At 37.1% G+C, this 17,213-nt stretch overlaps 1 protein-coding gene and 1 pseudogene across 1 annotated transcript in view; one reads left to right on the top strand and one right to left on the bottom strand.

Moving 5' to 3' along the window:
- The window catches only part of GNS (glucosamine (N-acetyl)-6-sulfatase), a 40,725-nt gene that overhangs the window by 18,478 nt on the left and 5,034 nt on the right, over positions 1 to 17,213 (top strand). Inside the window, exons 10-13 of the mRNA XM_039865909.1 lie at positions 9,558 to 9,659; positions 13,812 to 13,919; positions 14,872 to 14,982; positions 16,312 to 16,472. Of these exons, the coding sequence (XP_039721843.1) occupies positions 9,558 to 9,659; positions 13,812 to 13,919; positions 14,872 to 14,982; positions 16,312 to 16,472 (482 nt within the window). The remainder of the gene's footprint in view (positions 1 to 9,557; positions 9,660 to 13,811; positions 13,920 to 14,871; positions 14,983 to 16,311; positions 16,473 to 17,213) is intronic.
- On the bottom strand, positions 8,050 to 8,168 carry LOC120605096 (uncharacterized; annotated as a pseudogene).

The following is a 17,213-nucleotide window of genomic DNA, read 5'->3' as shown; positions in this document are numbered from 1 at the left end:
TAGCCTTGTAGTATAGTTTGATATCAGGTGGCGTGATACCTCTAATTTTGTTCTTTCTCAAGATTGCTTTGGCTCTTTGGAGTTTTTTGTGGTTCCATATAAATTTTAGGATTTGTTCTAGTTCGGTGAAAATTGCCCCTGATATTTTGATAGGGATTACATTGAATCTGTAGATCGATTTGGATAATATGGACATTTTAATGATATTCTTTCAGTCCACTACAACAGTCTATCCTTCCATTTATTTGTGTCGTCTTTATTTTTTTTCATTGGTGTCTTACAGTTTTCAAAGTACAAATTTTCTACTTCTGTCATTGAATTTATTCCTAGGTATTTTATTCTTTTTGATACAATTGTAAATGGGATTGTTTTCTTAATTTCTTTGTAATAGTTCATTATTAGTGTGTAAAGCAAAACATTTCTGAATATTAATTAGTGTCTTGCAACTTTACTGAATTCATTTATTCTAACAGTTTTTTGATGGAATCTTTCAGGTTTTCTATATATAATAGCATGTCATCATCAAATAGTGATAGTTTTACTTCTTTCTTTCCAATTTGAGTGCTTTTTATTTCTTGTCTAATTGCTGTGGCTAGGATTTCCAATACTACGTTAAAAAAGGAAAAAAGTGAGAGTGGGTATCTTTATCTTGTTTATGATCTTAGAGGAAAAGCTTTTCAGCTTCTCATCATTGAGTATGATCTTAGCTCTGGATTTGTCATATATGGCCTTTATTATATTGAGGTATATTTCCTTTAGTCCCACCATGCTGAGAGTTTTTAACATAAATAGGTGTTGGATTTTGTCAAATGCTTTTTCTGCATCTGTTGATAAGATTATTATATGATTTTTATCTTTCATGTTATTTATGTGGTGTCATGTTGATTGATTTGAGGATATTGACCTGACCTTGCATCTTGGCAATAAATACCACTTGATTATGGTGTATAATCTTTTTAATGTATTGCTGAATTTGGTTTGCTAATATTTTGAGGATTTTTGCGTCAGTGTTTATCAGGGACATTGGCCTGTATTTTTATTTTTTTGTGGTGTCTTTGTCTCATTTTGGTATCAGGGTAATGCTGGCTTTCTGGAATGATTTTGGGAGCCTTCACTCCTCTTCACTATTTTGGAGTAGTTTGAGAAGGGTAGGTATTAATCCTTTGCTTGGTAGAATTCACCTATGAAGCCATCTGGTCCAGAGCTTTTGTTTTTTGGGAGTCTTTTGATTATTGATTTTATTTTATTAGGAGTTATCTGTTCAGATTTTCTGGTTTCTTCCTAATTTAGTCTTGGAAGATTGTATGTTTCTAGGAATTTATCTATTTCTTCCAGGTTGTCCAATTTATTGGCATAAGATTGTGGTATTTTCTTATAATCCTTTTTATTTCTGTGGTGTTACTTGTCACTTCTCATTCATTTCTGATATTTATTTGGGCTTTCTTGATGAGTCTGGCTAAAGATTTATCAATGTTTATCTTTTAAAAGAACTAGCTCTTAGTTTCATTGATCTTTTTTTTTTTTTTAAATCTCTATTTCATTTACACTCTGATCCTTATTTCCTTCCTTCTCACTTTGGGCTTTGTTCATTCTTTCCTAATTTCTTTAGGGATAAGGTTAGATTGTTCGGAATTTTTTCTCATGTCTTGAGATAGGCCTATATTGCTATGAATTTCCCACTTAGAACTGGTTTGGCTGTGTCTCAGATTTGGGGTCTTTGTGTTTTCATTTGTTTCAAGATATCTTTTGATTTTCTCCCTGATTTCTTTGTTAACCCATTGATTGTTTAGTAGTGTCATTTAGCCTCTATGTGTTTGTGTTCTTTCCAGTTTTCTCCTTATAATTGTTTTCTAGTTTCATACCATTGTCGAAGAAGATGCTTAATATGATTTCAATCTTTTAAAATTTATTGATATTTGCTTTGTGGCCTGACATGTAGACTATCCTGAAAAATGTTCCGTGTGTGCTTGAAAATAATGTATATTCTGCTTTGGGGTGAAATGCTTTAAAACACCGATTAAATCTATCTGGTCTAATGTATCATTTAAGGCCATTGTTTCCTTATTATGTTCTGTCTGGATGATATATTCATTAATGTAAGTAGGGTTTTAAAGTCTCCTACTATGATTATAGTACTGTGACCTCTCCTTTTATGTCCGTTAATATGTGCTTTATGCAGGTAGGGGCTCCTATACATTGAGTGCATCTGTACATTGGGTGTATAGATGTTTACTAGAGTTATATTCTCTTATTAGATTGGTCCCTTTATCGTTACATAGTGCCCTTCTTTGTCTCTTGTTACAGCCTTTATTTTGTTTATTTTGTGTGTGTGTGTTTTATTTTTTGTTTACACTCATTTACTGCAAGCAACTATATTGCAAACTCATATACTATCTGATTTTGTCTTGCTCCTTAGGATTCATGGCCGTGCCATCTTTTTCAGCCTTTGTCTTAAAGTCTATTTTGTCTGATATATTGCTACCCCAGCTTTTTTTTATTTCTGTTTGCATGAAAAATTGTTTTCAATCCTTTCAGTCTCTGTATCTTTCTGAAATAAGTCTCTTCTAGGCAGCATATGTATGGGTCTTGTTTTTTTATCCATTAGGCCACTTGCTGTCTTTTGGAGTATTCAGTATTTACAATTAAAGTAATTATAAATGCTTATTTATTGTCATTTTATTATTTTCTGGTTGTTTTGTGGGTCTCTATTTCTTGCTGTCTTCTCTTGTACATTGACTTTCTATAGTGATATGTTTAGATTCTTTTCTCTTTATTTTTTTGTATATCATAGGTTTTTGGTTTGTTATTACCATGTGATTCAGATATATCAACCTATGTTTATAGCAGTCTGTTTGAAATTGATGGTTGCTTAAGTTCAAATATATTCTAAAAGCATTACTTTTTTTTCAGTTTTTATATTTTATTTTCACATCGAAAACCAGTCAGATTTGCTTTGGCCTCAAAGAGCATGTTTATGTAAAATTAAATTAACACTGGCAGTGAGTCAGCTTTTTTTTTTTTTTATGGTGACATTGGTTAACAAAATCCAGTAAGTTTCAGGTGTACAATTCAACAATAAGGCATATACATTGCATTGTGTGTTCACTGCCTATAGTGCATTACATTTTTTACTTACCTTCCCCACGTTTGTTTTTGTCATATTTTGTATCATGTATGTGTATCTCTTAATTTGTTGTATTTACACGATCTTAACTACTTCTGTCTTCTAATCTTTATATTAGCCTTATAATTATTTAATCGACTACTTTTACTGTTTGCAGTGAAATTTTTTTTCTTGTATTATTTTAGCTTTGGCCTTTTTATTTTCACTTAAAGCCCCTTTAACATTTCTTGTAATGCCAGTTTAGTGGTGATGAACTCCTTTAGCTTTTGCTTGTCTGGGAAATTCTTTCTCTCTCCTTCAATTCTGAATGATAACCTTGCTAGGTATAGTATTCTTAGTTATAAATTTTTCCTTTTATCACTTTGGATATATTGTGCCATTCCCATCAGCCTGCAAAGTTTCCGTTGAAGAATTAACATATAGTTATAGGGGCTCCCTTGTATGTAACTGGCTGCTTTTCTCTTGCTACTTTTACGATTCTTTAACTTTTTAGCGTTTTAATTATGATGTGTCTTTTTGTGAGCCTCTTTGGGTTCATTATGTTTGGTACTCTCTAGGCTTCCTGGACTTGGATGTCTGTTTCCTTCACTAGGTTAGAGAAGTTTGCAATCATTATTACTTCAAATAAGTTTTCTATTCCTTTCTCTCTGTCCTCCTTCTGGACCCCCTATGATGCAAATGTTGGTATGCTCAATGGTGTCCCAGAAATCCCTTAAACTACTCTCATTTTTCTTTTCGCTGTTCCATTTGGATGTTTTCCACTACTTATCTTTCAGATCGCTGATTTGATCTTTTGCTTCACTTGATCTAATGTTGATGTTCTCTAGTTTATTTTTTCATTGTGGTTATTTTATTCTTCAGTTCTAAATTTTTTTTTATATTCTCTATTTCTTTGTTCAAGTTCTCACCGAGTTCATGTATTCTCCTGAGTTTGATGACCATTGTTTCTAACTCTTTGTCCAGTGGGTTGCTTATCTTTGTTTCGTTTAGTCTTTTTCTGGAGTTTATCCTCTTCTTTCATTTGGAACATATTTCTTTGTCTTCTCATTTTGGCTCTGTTTGTTTTTATTTATCAGATCCACTACATTCCTGGTCTTAAAAGAATGTCTTATGTAGAAGATGTCATGTGGGACCCAGTAACACAGTCCTCCTGGTCACCTGAGCCAGGTGACCCCTATGTGGGTTGTGTGTGCCCTTCTGTTGTAATTGGGCCTTAATTGCTGCTGGCACAGTGGTGGGTGGGGCTAACTTGTGTGAGCACTAGCTGCAACTACAGTGAATAAGCTGTTGTGCATAGGCTGACCTTGTAGAACGGGAGTCACTCTAGCAGGGCCCCAGTTCCAGCCAAGACCTCCTATGTGGTGTATTGTTTATGGAGCCACTTGGGTGGGACTCCAGAGCAGTGTGAAGTTGGCTGCAGGGTACATTGGATCTGGAGCCTCTTGGGCAGAGCACCAGTGCAGGCTCAGGCACTTTGCTGTGCTTGGAGTCACTTGCAGGACCTACGTTATGAGCTGCAGTTCATTGATGCTTGTGTCAGGCTTGGATGCACTCGGGACAGGCTGTTACGCTAGCTGGGACTGGCCGCCAGTTTTGCCATGGTTGGGACTGTTTGGTTGGAGCTACAGTGGGAAAGGCCAGCCACCATTTGTGCCAGTTTTGGGGCCTTATGACATATAGATATTATTAGCCTTATTTTATAGATGAGGAAACCGAGGTACAGAATAAGATACGGAAGTTAAATGATTTGCTCAAGATCATATAGCTAAACAGTATCAGAGTCCTGTATTTGAACTTGATCAGTATGGCTCCAGAGTCCATATACTTAACCATTACACTGTAGCTCAGACAAGTATTTATTAAGTCTTTTCTTGTTCCAGCACAGTATGCCAAGAGTCTTGGATACACAGCAATGAACAATCAGGAGAAATCAGTTCTTAATTCTCTGTGTCAGGGAGAGCCAGATACTTTAAGGACAGTTATCAGTGAAAGTCTCTGAGGCATTTGAGCAGAGACCTGGATGTTAAGAAGGATTTAATCATACAGGCATCTGTGAGAGGGTGTTCTAAGCAGAACAGTAAATGTGATGGCACAAATTAAGAATGAGCTTGGCTTGTTCAAGAGACAGAAGGTGGCACATGTACTGAACTATCTTCACTTCCTGAGTGAACTATCTTTCTCACTTCTTTCCTCTCTATGACTGACTGTTCCTTTTGTGTGGAATGCCCATTCAGTGCCCCTTTCACCAGTCTACATTAATTGTCCTGTAAGGCTTCAGTTTAGGGGTCCCCTCTAGGAAGTCAATACAGCCCCTTACCACCACATGGAGTAGGTGCCCTTCCCATGTTCCCAGCTGGCCTCACACTTATCACACCCTACTGAGTTTGTCGTTTTTACTTTAGGAGTTCCTGGAAGAGGGGCACTATCTAAGCTCAGAATACCCAGTCCTTAACATATATTGGGAGACAGCCACGTTAGTTGAATGGATATTACCAAGGTCACATAGTAAATGGCAGAACCAGGACTGAAAATGAACTGTGTCTATTCTTAAAATTCATGGTTTTTTTACAATGTGCTGACAGATATAGTTTGAGAAGTATGAAATGTCTTGGCTTTCATCTAGCACAAGAATGTCAGAGATGGTGGGTGATTCGTCATGTGTTGGCAGCAGTTGTCTCAGTGCCATTTGTTCTTTGTGAGTGGCATAGGGTTGTGAGTTTGGCATAATGAGCTGAGCTGTCAGCAGCCTAATGGCAAAAACAAGGACATGTTTGACCAGTGGATTTAGCTTCGTGTTGGCTCTTTGGGAGAACAAGGGCAGGTGGTATGTGTAGTTGCCAAAGACTGGCTGTCGAGGTTTTCTCCTCTGGCTAGAAATTATTCTAACTTTCAATTTGGTGATAGACATTCTTCAAACGTGTTTTAAGAAAGGAAAAGATTAGTAGGATAATTAAAATGACACAGCATGATCCAAGAGAAATAGAACTGAATTGGGAGTCAGGAAGACCACATGTTGGCTTTAATACTTTGGATAAAATAAGCATTGGTTTCCCTGTGCGAAACTGGGAGACTGTTAAGTGCACATTCTGAAGTGTAACTAGAAGACACCATGGCTTCTTCCTGTTAGAGAAGCTGGGACTGAGGAGCAAATCCGGATGAAGCAGCCCAAGATGTAGGGAGTTCTTTGCTTTCTCATGCAGTTCCAGTGCTTTCCAGTAAATGGATTTGGGTGCTCTCTGATGTGCTTTGAATTCTTTAACATCAAGGCTTAAATGAATTCTTTAACATCAGGGCTTTTAAATGTCTGTTTGGAAACCCAATGTATCTTCCTAAGAGCCCTCTTATTCTTTTCAGTAATTCTGCAGCACTGTCATTTTTCCAGAGCTAAAAAATAAGCAGATTCAAGGCATGATATCCCTTGATTTCATGCTCCAGAGTTTTTTAGGGGCTTTTATTTCATCAGAATGTCTATGTTTTAAATCCCAGGGACATTCCTAAATAAACTATGAGGCTATGATTTATGAAATAATCTACTTTTGGTCTTGTCAAAGCTTTTTCAGTTCCAATCCATAAGTAGATCTTTGAGTTCATACTTCATGGTAAAACCAGTACAGACAGTCCCCAACTTACAATGTTCTGACTTAGAATTTTCAGACTTTATGATGGGGCAAGAGTGACACACATTCAGTAGAAGCCAGCTAGGCTAAGCCATGATGCCTGGTAAGTTAGGCATATTAAGTGCATTTTCAGTTTTTGATATTTTCAACTTATGATGGGTTTTTCAGGATATAACCCCATCATAAGTCAAGGAGCATCTGTACCATTTTAGAAACTTAAAACATTAAGATTTCTAAAAGTCATTATGGTAATAGACCTATAGTATCTATTCTAATTCTTGGTTGTGTAAAAACCAGAGATAGATATAATTGTTAATACTTTATACTTGGTATTCACTAGAAGTCTCTCATCTTGTGACATTTTGAGACTCTCTACTTATTAGTCCAACAAAATCCTAGAAGGGAAGAGAATTTGTCCATTATTTTTAGGGGTGATGTGATTATTGTGGCTATCATAGATGAAAGAGTCCTGGGATGGTGTTTATGGTACTTGTGCCAAATCTTAGTGTCTCTCCATGTGTACTGGAACTTACAGAGCTTTTCCCTTTCCCCCATAGAGCAAACCACTATTATGGAGAGCCTCCCATCAGGCAGCTGATGGCCCTTAATTCCTAGTAAGACAGGCAATCAACATTTTATATCTCTGGGTTTTATTATTTTGCCGTTTACCCTTGTCTTTATATAACTGCCATGGACATATTAGTAATACCTGTGGACTTGGCTTCACTTTGTTAATATTCTGATCATCACTGAAGATCTGTTAGTCACACATTAGGGTCTTGTTGCCTTAATCTGATTCTGTACGTCATGTTTCTCCTTGTCTCTTCTCTCTTGACATGATCTCTTCCATATTCATACTCATTCTTGTTGCATTATTCCAAGCTGCTTGGTCTGCCCAGGGGACTCGGAACTAGGCAAGATATCTCTAACCTAGGTCTCTAGAGACGTTGTTGTGGGGTTTTCTTTTCCTCCTCGTAACATATGGATTGCTTTTCCCATGAGCTGCCTGACACTGAGTTGTCATTTCTGACAGCTGCAGAATTACACTAATTCAGGCCAGGATCTGTATATCACTGCCTTCTTAGCTATCAGGAAGCCTGGCAGTGGTCTGAAGATGTTTTCTTGCCTTTCATGTCTGTACTATGGTGTTTTTTTGGTTTTGTTTTTGTTTTCATTTTAATTAAAAGTACGAGGATTAGTAGTAGGATATTTTTCGTTTTTGTTGTTTTTTAGGCGAGGCAACCCTTGGTTGACCTCACAGATTGCAAGGACCTTGTCAGCTTACAATGCCTTAGTTTTTATATTTTATGCCTACAGCACCTGGTCCTCCTAGGTGGTCTCCCATCCAAGTACTGACCAAGCCCGACCGTGCTTAGCTTTCAAGATCAGACAGAATCGGGCTTGTTCAGGGTGGCATGGCTATAGACAGTAGGGTATTTTTTTTAATCCCCATTTGGCCTCTCCTAAGATGATATAAGTTTTCTCAACAATTTTGAAGACTGTTACTTCCTTTGAGTAAATGATAGCTTTTATATTTATAAGCTGTTGACTTTGTTTCAGTTACTTCTATTTCCTATGCATAAAATGGGGGAAATACTGCATCATAGGATTGTGGTAAGGCTTAAACGAGGATAAATACTAAGTACTGGTACAGAATAGGTGCTTGGTAAACATAAGTTCCCCCTGTCTCCCTGGTGGATTGCCTTCACCACTTTAAAGCTTTTCCTAGCCTATGACCAAAGTGACTTCCATGTGTATGCTTAGGTTCTACATAGGCCTGCACTGTCTACTACAATAGCCACCAGCCACATGTGGCTGTTGAACCAAAACATATATGAAATAGTCCAAATCGAGACTATTTAAAATACTTGTTTAAAATACCAGATTTCAAAGACTTGGTTCAAAAGCAAAAAAGTAAAATCTCATTAATTTTCTTGTATTGCTTACATGTTGAAATAGTAATATTTTTATATATCAGGTTAAAATAGGTACAATTTCCCCTTTTTTAACTTTAATGTGGTCACTAAATAATTTTAAATTACATATGTGGTCCTATTATGTTTCTCTTGGACTGTGCTTATTTGAGTCCTGAAGAGGCATTGTATGCAGAAGGAAAATAGTCTCACGAACCAAGGAAATAGGCAACGTTTAAATGCAGATGTATAAATACAAGAGAATACATGTAATATAACACATTAAGCAGTTATATTTAATTTCTAGAATATTTGTTTAAAACATCTAAGTTTTGTGCTCTTAAAGGAAACTTATTGATGCACAGTGGAAATAAGTTTTCTCCAGTGTTCAAAGCTTATTACAAATAATTTTTTAGCAATGTTGTCACTTTGAAAAACTGAAGAGTTATATCTTCCTTGGTGGCAAGTATTTAACCTTTGAGGTCTTTGAAAATGTCAGGAGTTCCTTTGAAGTCAAATTTAAATGAATAAGAGTAATCAAGTTGTAAAACACTTTGTATAAAATAATTAGACCAACATTTTTCTCATGATTCATAACAGACTACAGGCAATCCCTGTGGAGTTTTAAAAAATGTTTTGATCAATAAAAAATGTTTTGATCAATAGAATAAGTATATAACTCCCCAGGGGCATATATTATAACCCTTTATGCCTTTGTTTTGTTTTTTTAAAATTATTATAGTTATATTTGAATATATGAACCAATAAGACCTAAGTAAATATGGGCTGTACAAAAGAAGTGCTATTTGTCTAATGGGTGGTGTGGGGGGAAGAAAGTATAGATAGAAAAGGAAAACGAGACCAAATTTTCTACATTGCTTGTTTTTTCCCTCATGTTCATAGATGCTTGTTGCCAACATTGACTTGGGTCCTACTATTTTGGACATTGCTGGCTATAACCTGAATAAGACACAGATGGATGGGATGTCTTTATTGCCAATTTTGGTGAGTATAAACCCCTCTATCAGGTCTGAGCCAAGATTCTGAAATAAATTCCAGGTTGTGTAAATTTAGACTTAAAAATTTAAATCTTAAAACTGTTAAATTTGGGGAACAGATAATAAAATTTTTCTTTTATCTGTAGCAAGAAGTTTTCTTTTAAAAAAAGACTGGACCACGTATAAAGAGTCTATATCCTTCCTTTCTCTGCTCATCCCCCTCCAAAAAAAAATCATCATAAACAAGGTTAAGACAGGTGATAAATTGGGAAAATATTTACAACTTTTGTGGAAGAGGTTAATAAATCCTAATGGATGAGTTCTTAGAAAGCAACTATTAATATCTTAATAGAAAAATGGGCAAAAGAAGTAGTAACTAACCAACTCATAGAGGAATTAAAAATGGCCAAAGTAAATGCAAAAAGATTGTCAGTGCCAAAGAAATGTTTAACCGAAGGAGGCCTTTATCTCCTGTATAACTGGCAGAGATTAAAAGGATTAATACCCAGTATTTGCAGAAGTCTGAGAAAATGTGAACTACATAGACTCTGTTCATAAGAGTGTAATCGGTATAAGCTATCAGAAAGCTAATTTAACAAGACATATCACTTCAGAATACACACATCAAGCAGTCCCATTTAGGAATTTATTTTAAGAAAACAAAATTCATTCAAAAAATATTCAAGTACCTAATTATGTGCCTGGTACTGCACAGAGCTAAATATAAAAAATGTACAAATAGTATTAATAGAAGAAAATGGAAAACCTAAATGTCCAGTAGGGAATTGGTTAAATTGCTGCACAATTAAACAATAGAATATTAAACCAACACTAAATGATATAGATCCGTATATGTTGACTTGGAAAGACGCCTGTCACATACTATAGGGAGAAAAGGAGGTTTTACAACAGCATCTCTTCTCTATTAAAAATGTATTTGAATATGTTTAAGCATAGAGAAGTTTGGAAGGATCAGTACTAAAATATTTTAGGCATATGGTGACTCTTACTCATTGATATGTCCAAATCTACTACCATTTATTATTAGGTAGCATACTCATTCAAGAGAATACATGTAACTCACATTAGTTACGAAATACAAGAAATACCCATGAACCCCTTGTCCCATTTAAGAATTCGGTTATTCCCAGTCCTAGTGCGTCTACCAGTGTGCTCCTCCCCATCCTATCCCTCACCTGCCCCATGGGAGTGATCACTTTACTGAATGTCATGGTTATCATTCTTTGGCTTTTATTTTTTAGTAAGTATTATGTACATATCCCTAAACAACTTACCTAGTTTTGACTTTGTTTCGCGCTTTAAAAATGACATCCTATTGGATGTCATCTGGGACTTTTTTCAGTTCAGCATTGTTTCCAGATTGATCCATGTTGGTCACAGATGCCTAATATTCCATTGTATGAATGCATGACAACTTACCTGTTTCCTTGTCAGTCAGTGGACATTTGTGTTGTTTTAGGAACAGTGCTGCTATAGTATTTATACATCTCTCCCAGTGAACATGTGTGTATACCAAGGTTACAGGAACTGCACATGTTCATTTCTACAACTATTACTGAGTTAATTTACAAAATGGCCATTAACTTACATTCTCACCTGCTATGAATAGGAATTCCTTTTCTGTATGAAACTGTTAGACAACTTAATTTCTGCCAATCTAGTGGGTAAAGATGACCAAAATTATATTTAGTCCTATAGTGCATTTCTTTATTAATAAGGTGAATCTTTTTTTCTAATAGCTTAAGTCACTTACCATACATTTCACTAAAGTTTACAATTCACCAGTTTCGGGTATATTCACAGAGTTGTGCAGCCACACCATAATCTAATTTTAGAACATTCTCATCACCCCCAAAACATTAGCAGTCACTCTCTCATTGCTCCCTCTTCCAGCACCAGGCAAGCACTAATCTATGTTCTGTCTCTATAGATTTGTCTATTGTGGACATTTTGTGTTAAATAGAATCAAACATGTGACTTCCTGTGACTAGTTTCTTTCACTGAGCATAATGTTTTCAAGGATCATCCACAGTACTTCATTAGTTTTTATTGCTGAACAATATTCTGTTGTATGGATATACCACATTTATTCATTCATTCGTAGGTTGATAGACATTTGGGTTTCCCCTTTCTGGCTATTAATAATGCTGCTGTGAACATTTGTGTACAAATTTTTGATGGACAGATGTTTTCAGTTCTCTTGGTTATATAACTAGAAGTAGAATTGTTGGGTCACATGGTGACTTTATGTTTAACCTTTTGAAGAACTGTCATGCCGTTTCTGAAGCAACTACACCATTTTATAAATTCCCACGAGTATTATACAAGGGTTCCAATTTATCCACATCCTCACCAACACTTGCTGTTATCACATATCATGGGGGTGTAAAGTGGTATCTCATTGTGGTTTTGATTTGCCTTTTCCTAATGACTGATGATATTGAACATCTTGTCATGTGTTTAGTGGACATTTGTATGTCTTTGGAGAAATGTCTATTCAGATCCTTGCCCATTCCTAATTGAGTTTTTGATTGGTGAATCATTTTTATATATGCCTTTTGTGTATCTTCCTTGTGAAGTGACTGTTTTGTCCATCATATTCCCCATTCGTGACTTATCTTTTCCCTTCATTAAGATATGAGAACACAGGAGTTGAATGTATAAATTGTCTCTTTTATGATTAGTGTTCTTTGTCTCTTGTTTATAAAAGTGCTTCTGAACCTCGAGGTCAGAAAACAGTTCTGGATTTTCTTCTAAACTTTTTGTGCTTACATTCAAGTCCTGGATATATCTAGAATTGATTTTCTTGTACGAATTGGGATCCCATTTCAGTTTTTTCTCTGTACTCAAATTGTCTTTTCTAGTCCATGGATCTCTCATGCCAGTATCATACTGTCTTGTTATAAAGCTGTATAATTTAAGTCTTTGGGCACACCTCTCTCACTGATCTTAGGATCCTAGCTACCACTTACATAAACTTCAAAAACAGCTTTTCAGATTACCTGAAAAATCATATTGACCTTTGGTTGGAATTGAAATTTTACATCTTTTAACTTTCTTCATATAATTCTTATTACCAGATACTGTGGGGGCCCAGGCAGGCTGCCCCAAGATATCCCACAATGGCGTGTTGATTGATTAAAGTTACTTAAGAAACTGCCTGTTCAAGAAGAAAACCCTGACCTCTCTATCCCCCTGTAAGCAGGAGATGAATCTCCCATTTGATAGCTGCCCTTTTTGCTTCGGAAGGTTGAGAGACAACCTTATCACAGAGTTAAAAGAATCCAGAGTCAAAAGCTTATGTAAACAAGCTTTGTACTGCCTTTAGTAATTTACTACCGAGGCCCAAACTTTGTTTAGATTCCTAATGAATACCCAAACCTGGCTTAGATTCCTTTCTAATGAGCACTAACTTTATTTGTCCTGTCAGTTTGTCACAAATTTATAGTTTGTCTAAAAAGTATAAAAGTACCTGGTTCGATCATTTCTTTGGGCCTCATGATCTGAGCATCATATTGCAATTTCCCCATGAACACATATTAAATTGGTTTTTCTCCTTAGTCTTGTGTCAGTTTACTCTTGTACTTCTAGTCCAGTCATAAGGACTAAAAGGGAGAGGGGGGAAATTCTCCCCCTCCCCAACAAGTTCATGGTGTCTTTGTTCTGACCATGAAGTGGTACTTTGAACCCATTGCAGTCCTTAGCACACCAGCCCTGTTTAATATGTTAGTGCTTGTTCTTGTGTGTATTAAACTATAAATTTCTTAGTATGAGCTTAGAGTAGTTCTTATGTAGAGTTTATTGTTTATTCTAGTCTGGACTTCCAGCTTCTTGCCCTGTAACTGATATTCTTGCTTAGCCACTTTGTAGGTTCATGTTCCTGACCAGCCTCACAGAAAGTCTTGAGCAGTAACTATTAAACGTTCAAAGCATTTGACCATCACTTGTAAGCGCTCTGTAAATACCAGACATGATACTCAGTAGCTTTCATATGCATCAGTTGTAGTCTTTCTCTTTAGTTACTTAGTGAACAGTATAATTAGTTGTGACTTCCAAATCCCCTTTAGCGGAATACATAATTTTTTGGTCTTTTTCAGTCTATATGTCTCATAGGAACTACTTTTGCTCTTCTTTCTAGAAAGGTGCCACTAATGTGACCTGGCGATCAGATGTCCTAGTGGAATATCAAGGAGAAGGTCGTAATGTCACTGACCCAACATGCCCTTCTCTGAGTCCTGGAGTATCTGTGAGTAATAGTTTGAGTTGGCTTAGCTTTCTTACCAGCAGCACAGCGAGGCATTAGTATAGATAGATGTCAAGTACTGAAACCTTTAATCTGAGTCCTACTCCTCCGTCACATGACTGTGGGAAATTAATAGATGCACAATGCAATAATTCTGAAAATGAAAATAATCCTAAAAATGATGGTGCTGACCTGTTGTCATAATGTGTACTTCAAATTCTTCTAATTTTTGTAACAAGTGCACACATCTACCTATATTTCTTTATCAGCACCCCTTCCTGTTTTCCTACCCTTCAAACAGCAGTACCATTTTTTATTAGGAATGTTATCAGTGGCATCCAATTGAGACATGGGGATCCCATCTGTAGCCGTGCCACCGTGAGGGTCTTACATTGGTGGCTACCAGGCTGGTCGTGGAGGTGATAACAGCATCGGCCTCACTTTGGAGAATGAAAAATAGGCTTCCATTTTAGCAAGGTGTTAAGCTATAGTTAAGAACCAATCAAAAGTCGATATAGGAGAAATGAAGAAATAAGTTAGAGTTTAAGTCTTTTTTAGTGATAAGAACACTCATAACTAACTTACTGCAAATGACTCCACAAAGCTCATTTTAGCCTTGGATGACAGTTCCTAATATATCTTATAAGTGACTCATTTGAATATTGATTTCCTCTCCTTATGAACTACATTTTACAGGTGCCCATTACAACTACTTCTTGTCAGATTAGCAGACAGGCATGGCAACAGTCTATAAACACACACCACAGTCATGTGTTCCTTAGTCAAGTTAGCCATCAGAAAGGAACAAAGCCTCACATCTATTTTGATTCACTTCTCCGTGGAAGATTTCTAATTTCTATCCAGTTGTATGTCTGGTTTGAGCCAGCTTGGTTGCCCCTTCAGGCAAGTAGGTAGTTGTTACTATCTTCATTTAACTTTTTAAATATCTCTACAGCAATGTTTCCCAGATTGTGTGTGTGAAGATGCTTATAACAACACGTATGCCTGTGTGAGGACCATGTCAGCGCTGTGGAACTTGCAGTATTGTGAGTTTGATGACCAGGAGGTAAGAAGTCCTGCTGCCTTCCCTACCCTTGTGTTTGTGTCTTTTGCAAGAGTGCTTGGATGGCAGAAGAGCAATTCCGAGGATTCTCTAGAGAAGATGTGTTTATCTGTACTTCCACTTAGGTTTCCTTCAGTTAAGAAAATAAAATACCCCAAGACTTCTTTATGACCTTTCTGGATGGGGCTTTCTCCACTCCTACCACCACCTAGATGTACACTTTAAATGCACAGGCCACTTTTTCAGAATGCTGCATGCCTACTCTGTTTGCTTCCCTGCTACTTTGGGATAAGGGTAAGACACTTCAACTTGCTCAGAAATTTGTCCCCATGACAGCATGGTCCAGTGCTGCTCAAATAGGTTAGTAGTGGGGGTCAGAGGCAGGACCAGGCTTCTAGCCAACACAGATCAGTGTGGATTATCTGAAGGATCACATGAACTCCAGTCCCTTGGGGTTTCATACCGTATCAGAAGGTGCTAACCAGCCCCATCTGGCAACCCACAACTTGCCATATGGAGCTGATGCTCAAGTTTCTCAGAAATTGACTTACTCACCATTTGCTTGTAGCTTGTAAGCACTTTAGACAACAGGCAAGAGAGTTCCCCTCAAACTCAATTCCTGTTCCCCTTCTCCCATAACATTCATGTTTATCAGTGTCATAACTATAAATGATAGTCTGAGGGCAGCCACTTGAAGCCATTACAGGCAAAATTTACCTACCATCTTCTTAGCCTATCACTTGATTCCAATTTGGAGAACAAGTACAGATGGCGGGGCCGGGGGCGGATAGTGATACTAGACATTGTTGGAAAGAATAGTACCTTTTGGAGATACGTCCAAAACTCTTTTTTAAAATAAGAAAACTAACACTTGTACAACAAAGGTTAGAGTCTTTCCTTATCTATTCTCATTTGAATCTTTATAATTCTAAGGCAAAAATAAACCTTCACATGTCAACTCCTGTTCAGTAACTTTATAACTAAGTCTAGTTTGAGACCTTGCCATTTGAGGGTCCTGCCTTCTGCTCTCTGCTTTAATTATAGAAAGTAAATCCCTCCACCCCCACTGCTCCCACCTGACTCTGCCTGAAACAAGCCCTTCTCCAGCACGTGGGCCATAGACCCGAAGCAATTTAACCTCCAGAACAGATGCTCCATTGTCTCATGTGTACCCTTGGGCTCTTTGAGCATCTTGAGACCAGATGATATTTTCTTGGGCATTGGTGGTTTGTCTACCTCCTTCCTCCCCTTTTATAAATAATTCACATGAGGAATATTTCTTTCAGTGTAACTCTTAGTCTTTTCTCTCATCCATCCTTTTATTTCCTGTAGGTGTTTGTAGAAGTCTATAACTTAACTGCCGACCCACACCAAATCACTAACATTGCTAAAAGTATAGACCCAGAGCTTTTAGGAAAGATGAACTATCGGCTAATGATGTTACAGTCCTGTTCTGGACCAACCTGCCGTACTCCAGGGGTTTTTGACCCCGGGTAAGTTTCCGTTTTCTTCAGTGACTTTGCCAAGCTGTTTCTAGCAGTCATGCTCTTGAAGGCAGAGCCTGATGGGCCCTTTTTGCTTTGAGCCGATCTGTGTATCTCATTCTTCCGCTTTAGGGTGGAAATACTTGGTGCATTAGCCTGCTGTGCTGGGAAAAATAGCTGTTTGAATCTTGTGCTCTTTGATGCCAGTCGGTGCTTTAGTTAGCCCTGCTCCTCACTACTGGGGCTCTTCTGCCTCTCCACTTGGCTGTGCTGCTTGTCACTGTACCAACTGATTGCACTACTGACACCTGGGACTACTTTAAAGTAACTGACCAAGTGTTACCCTGCTCCCTAGTGCTTCTAAGAGCATATTCCTTCATTTCTCAGGCACCCCAATTATAGAAATGTGAATGTTTGCCAGTAAATGTAATATATTAGACAATGAAATAGGTGTAAACTCTCAAATGTTGAAATGTATAAGCCCACTGCAGTATGTGAAGGTAGAAAAGATGTTTAACTATCGCCTATTAAGTCAGCTCTTTTCCTCCCACTCTCGTAAACAGTATCTTTTCACCAGTAACACCAGGCTCAGCACACCATGCATTTGAGCCGCCTTTGGCAAGAAGCCTGTCATCTTTTGCTTTAAAATTATGAAACTAAAAATCAAACTTTCATTGGGAAAGGATTTTTCAGTTCTTATACTCTGTGGGAGAGAGGGAAGAATAATGTCCTACGCTGATAGAAAGTAGT

The sequence above is a fragment of the Pteropus medius genome, unplaced genomic scaffold, assembly GCF_902729225.1.
Source record: "Pteropus medius unplaced genomic scaffold, Ma_sr-lr_union100, whole genome shotgun sequence".
NCBI classification, from domain to species: domain Eukaryota; kingdom Metazoa; phylum Chordata; class Mammalia; order Chiroptera; family Pteropodidae; genus Pteropus; species Pteropus medius.
Note: the sequence above shows the minus strand (reverse complement) of the source record. Positions and strands in the feature narration are given on the sequence as shown.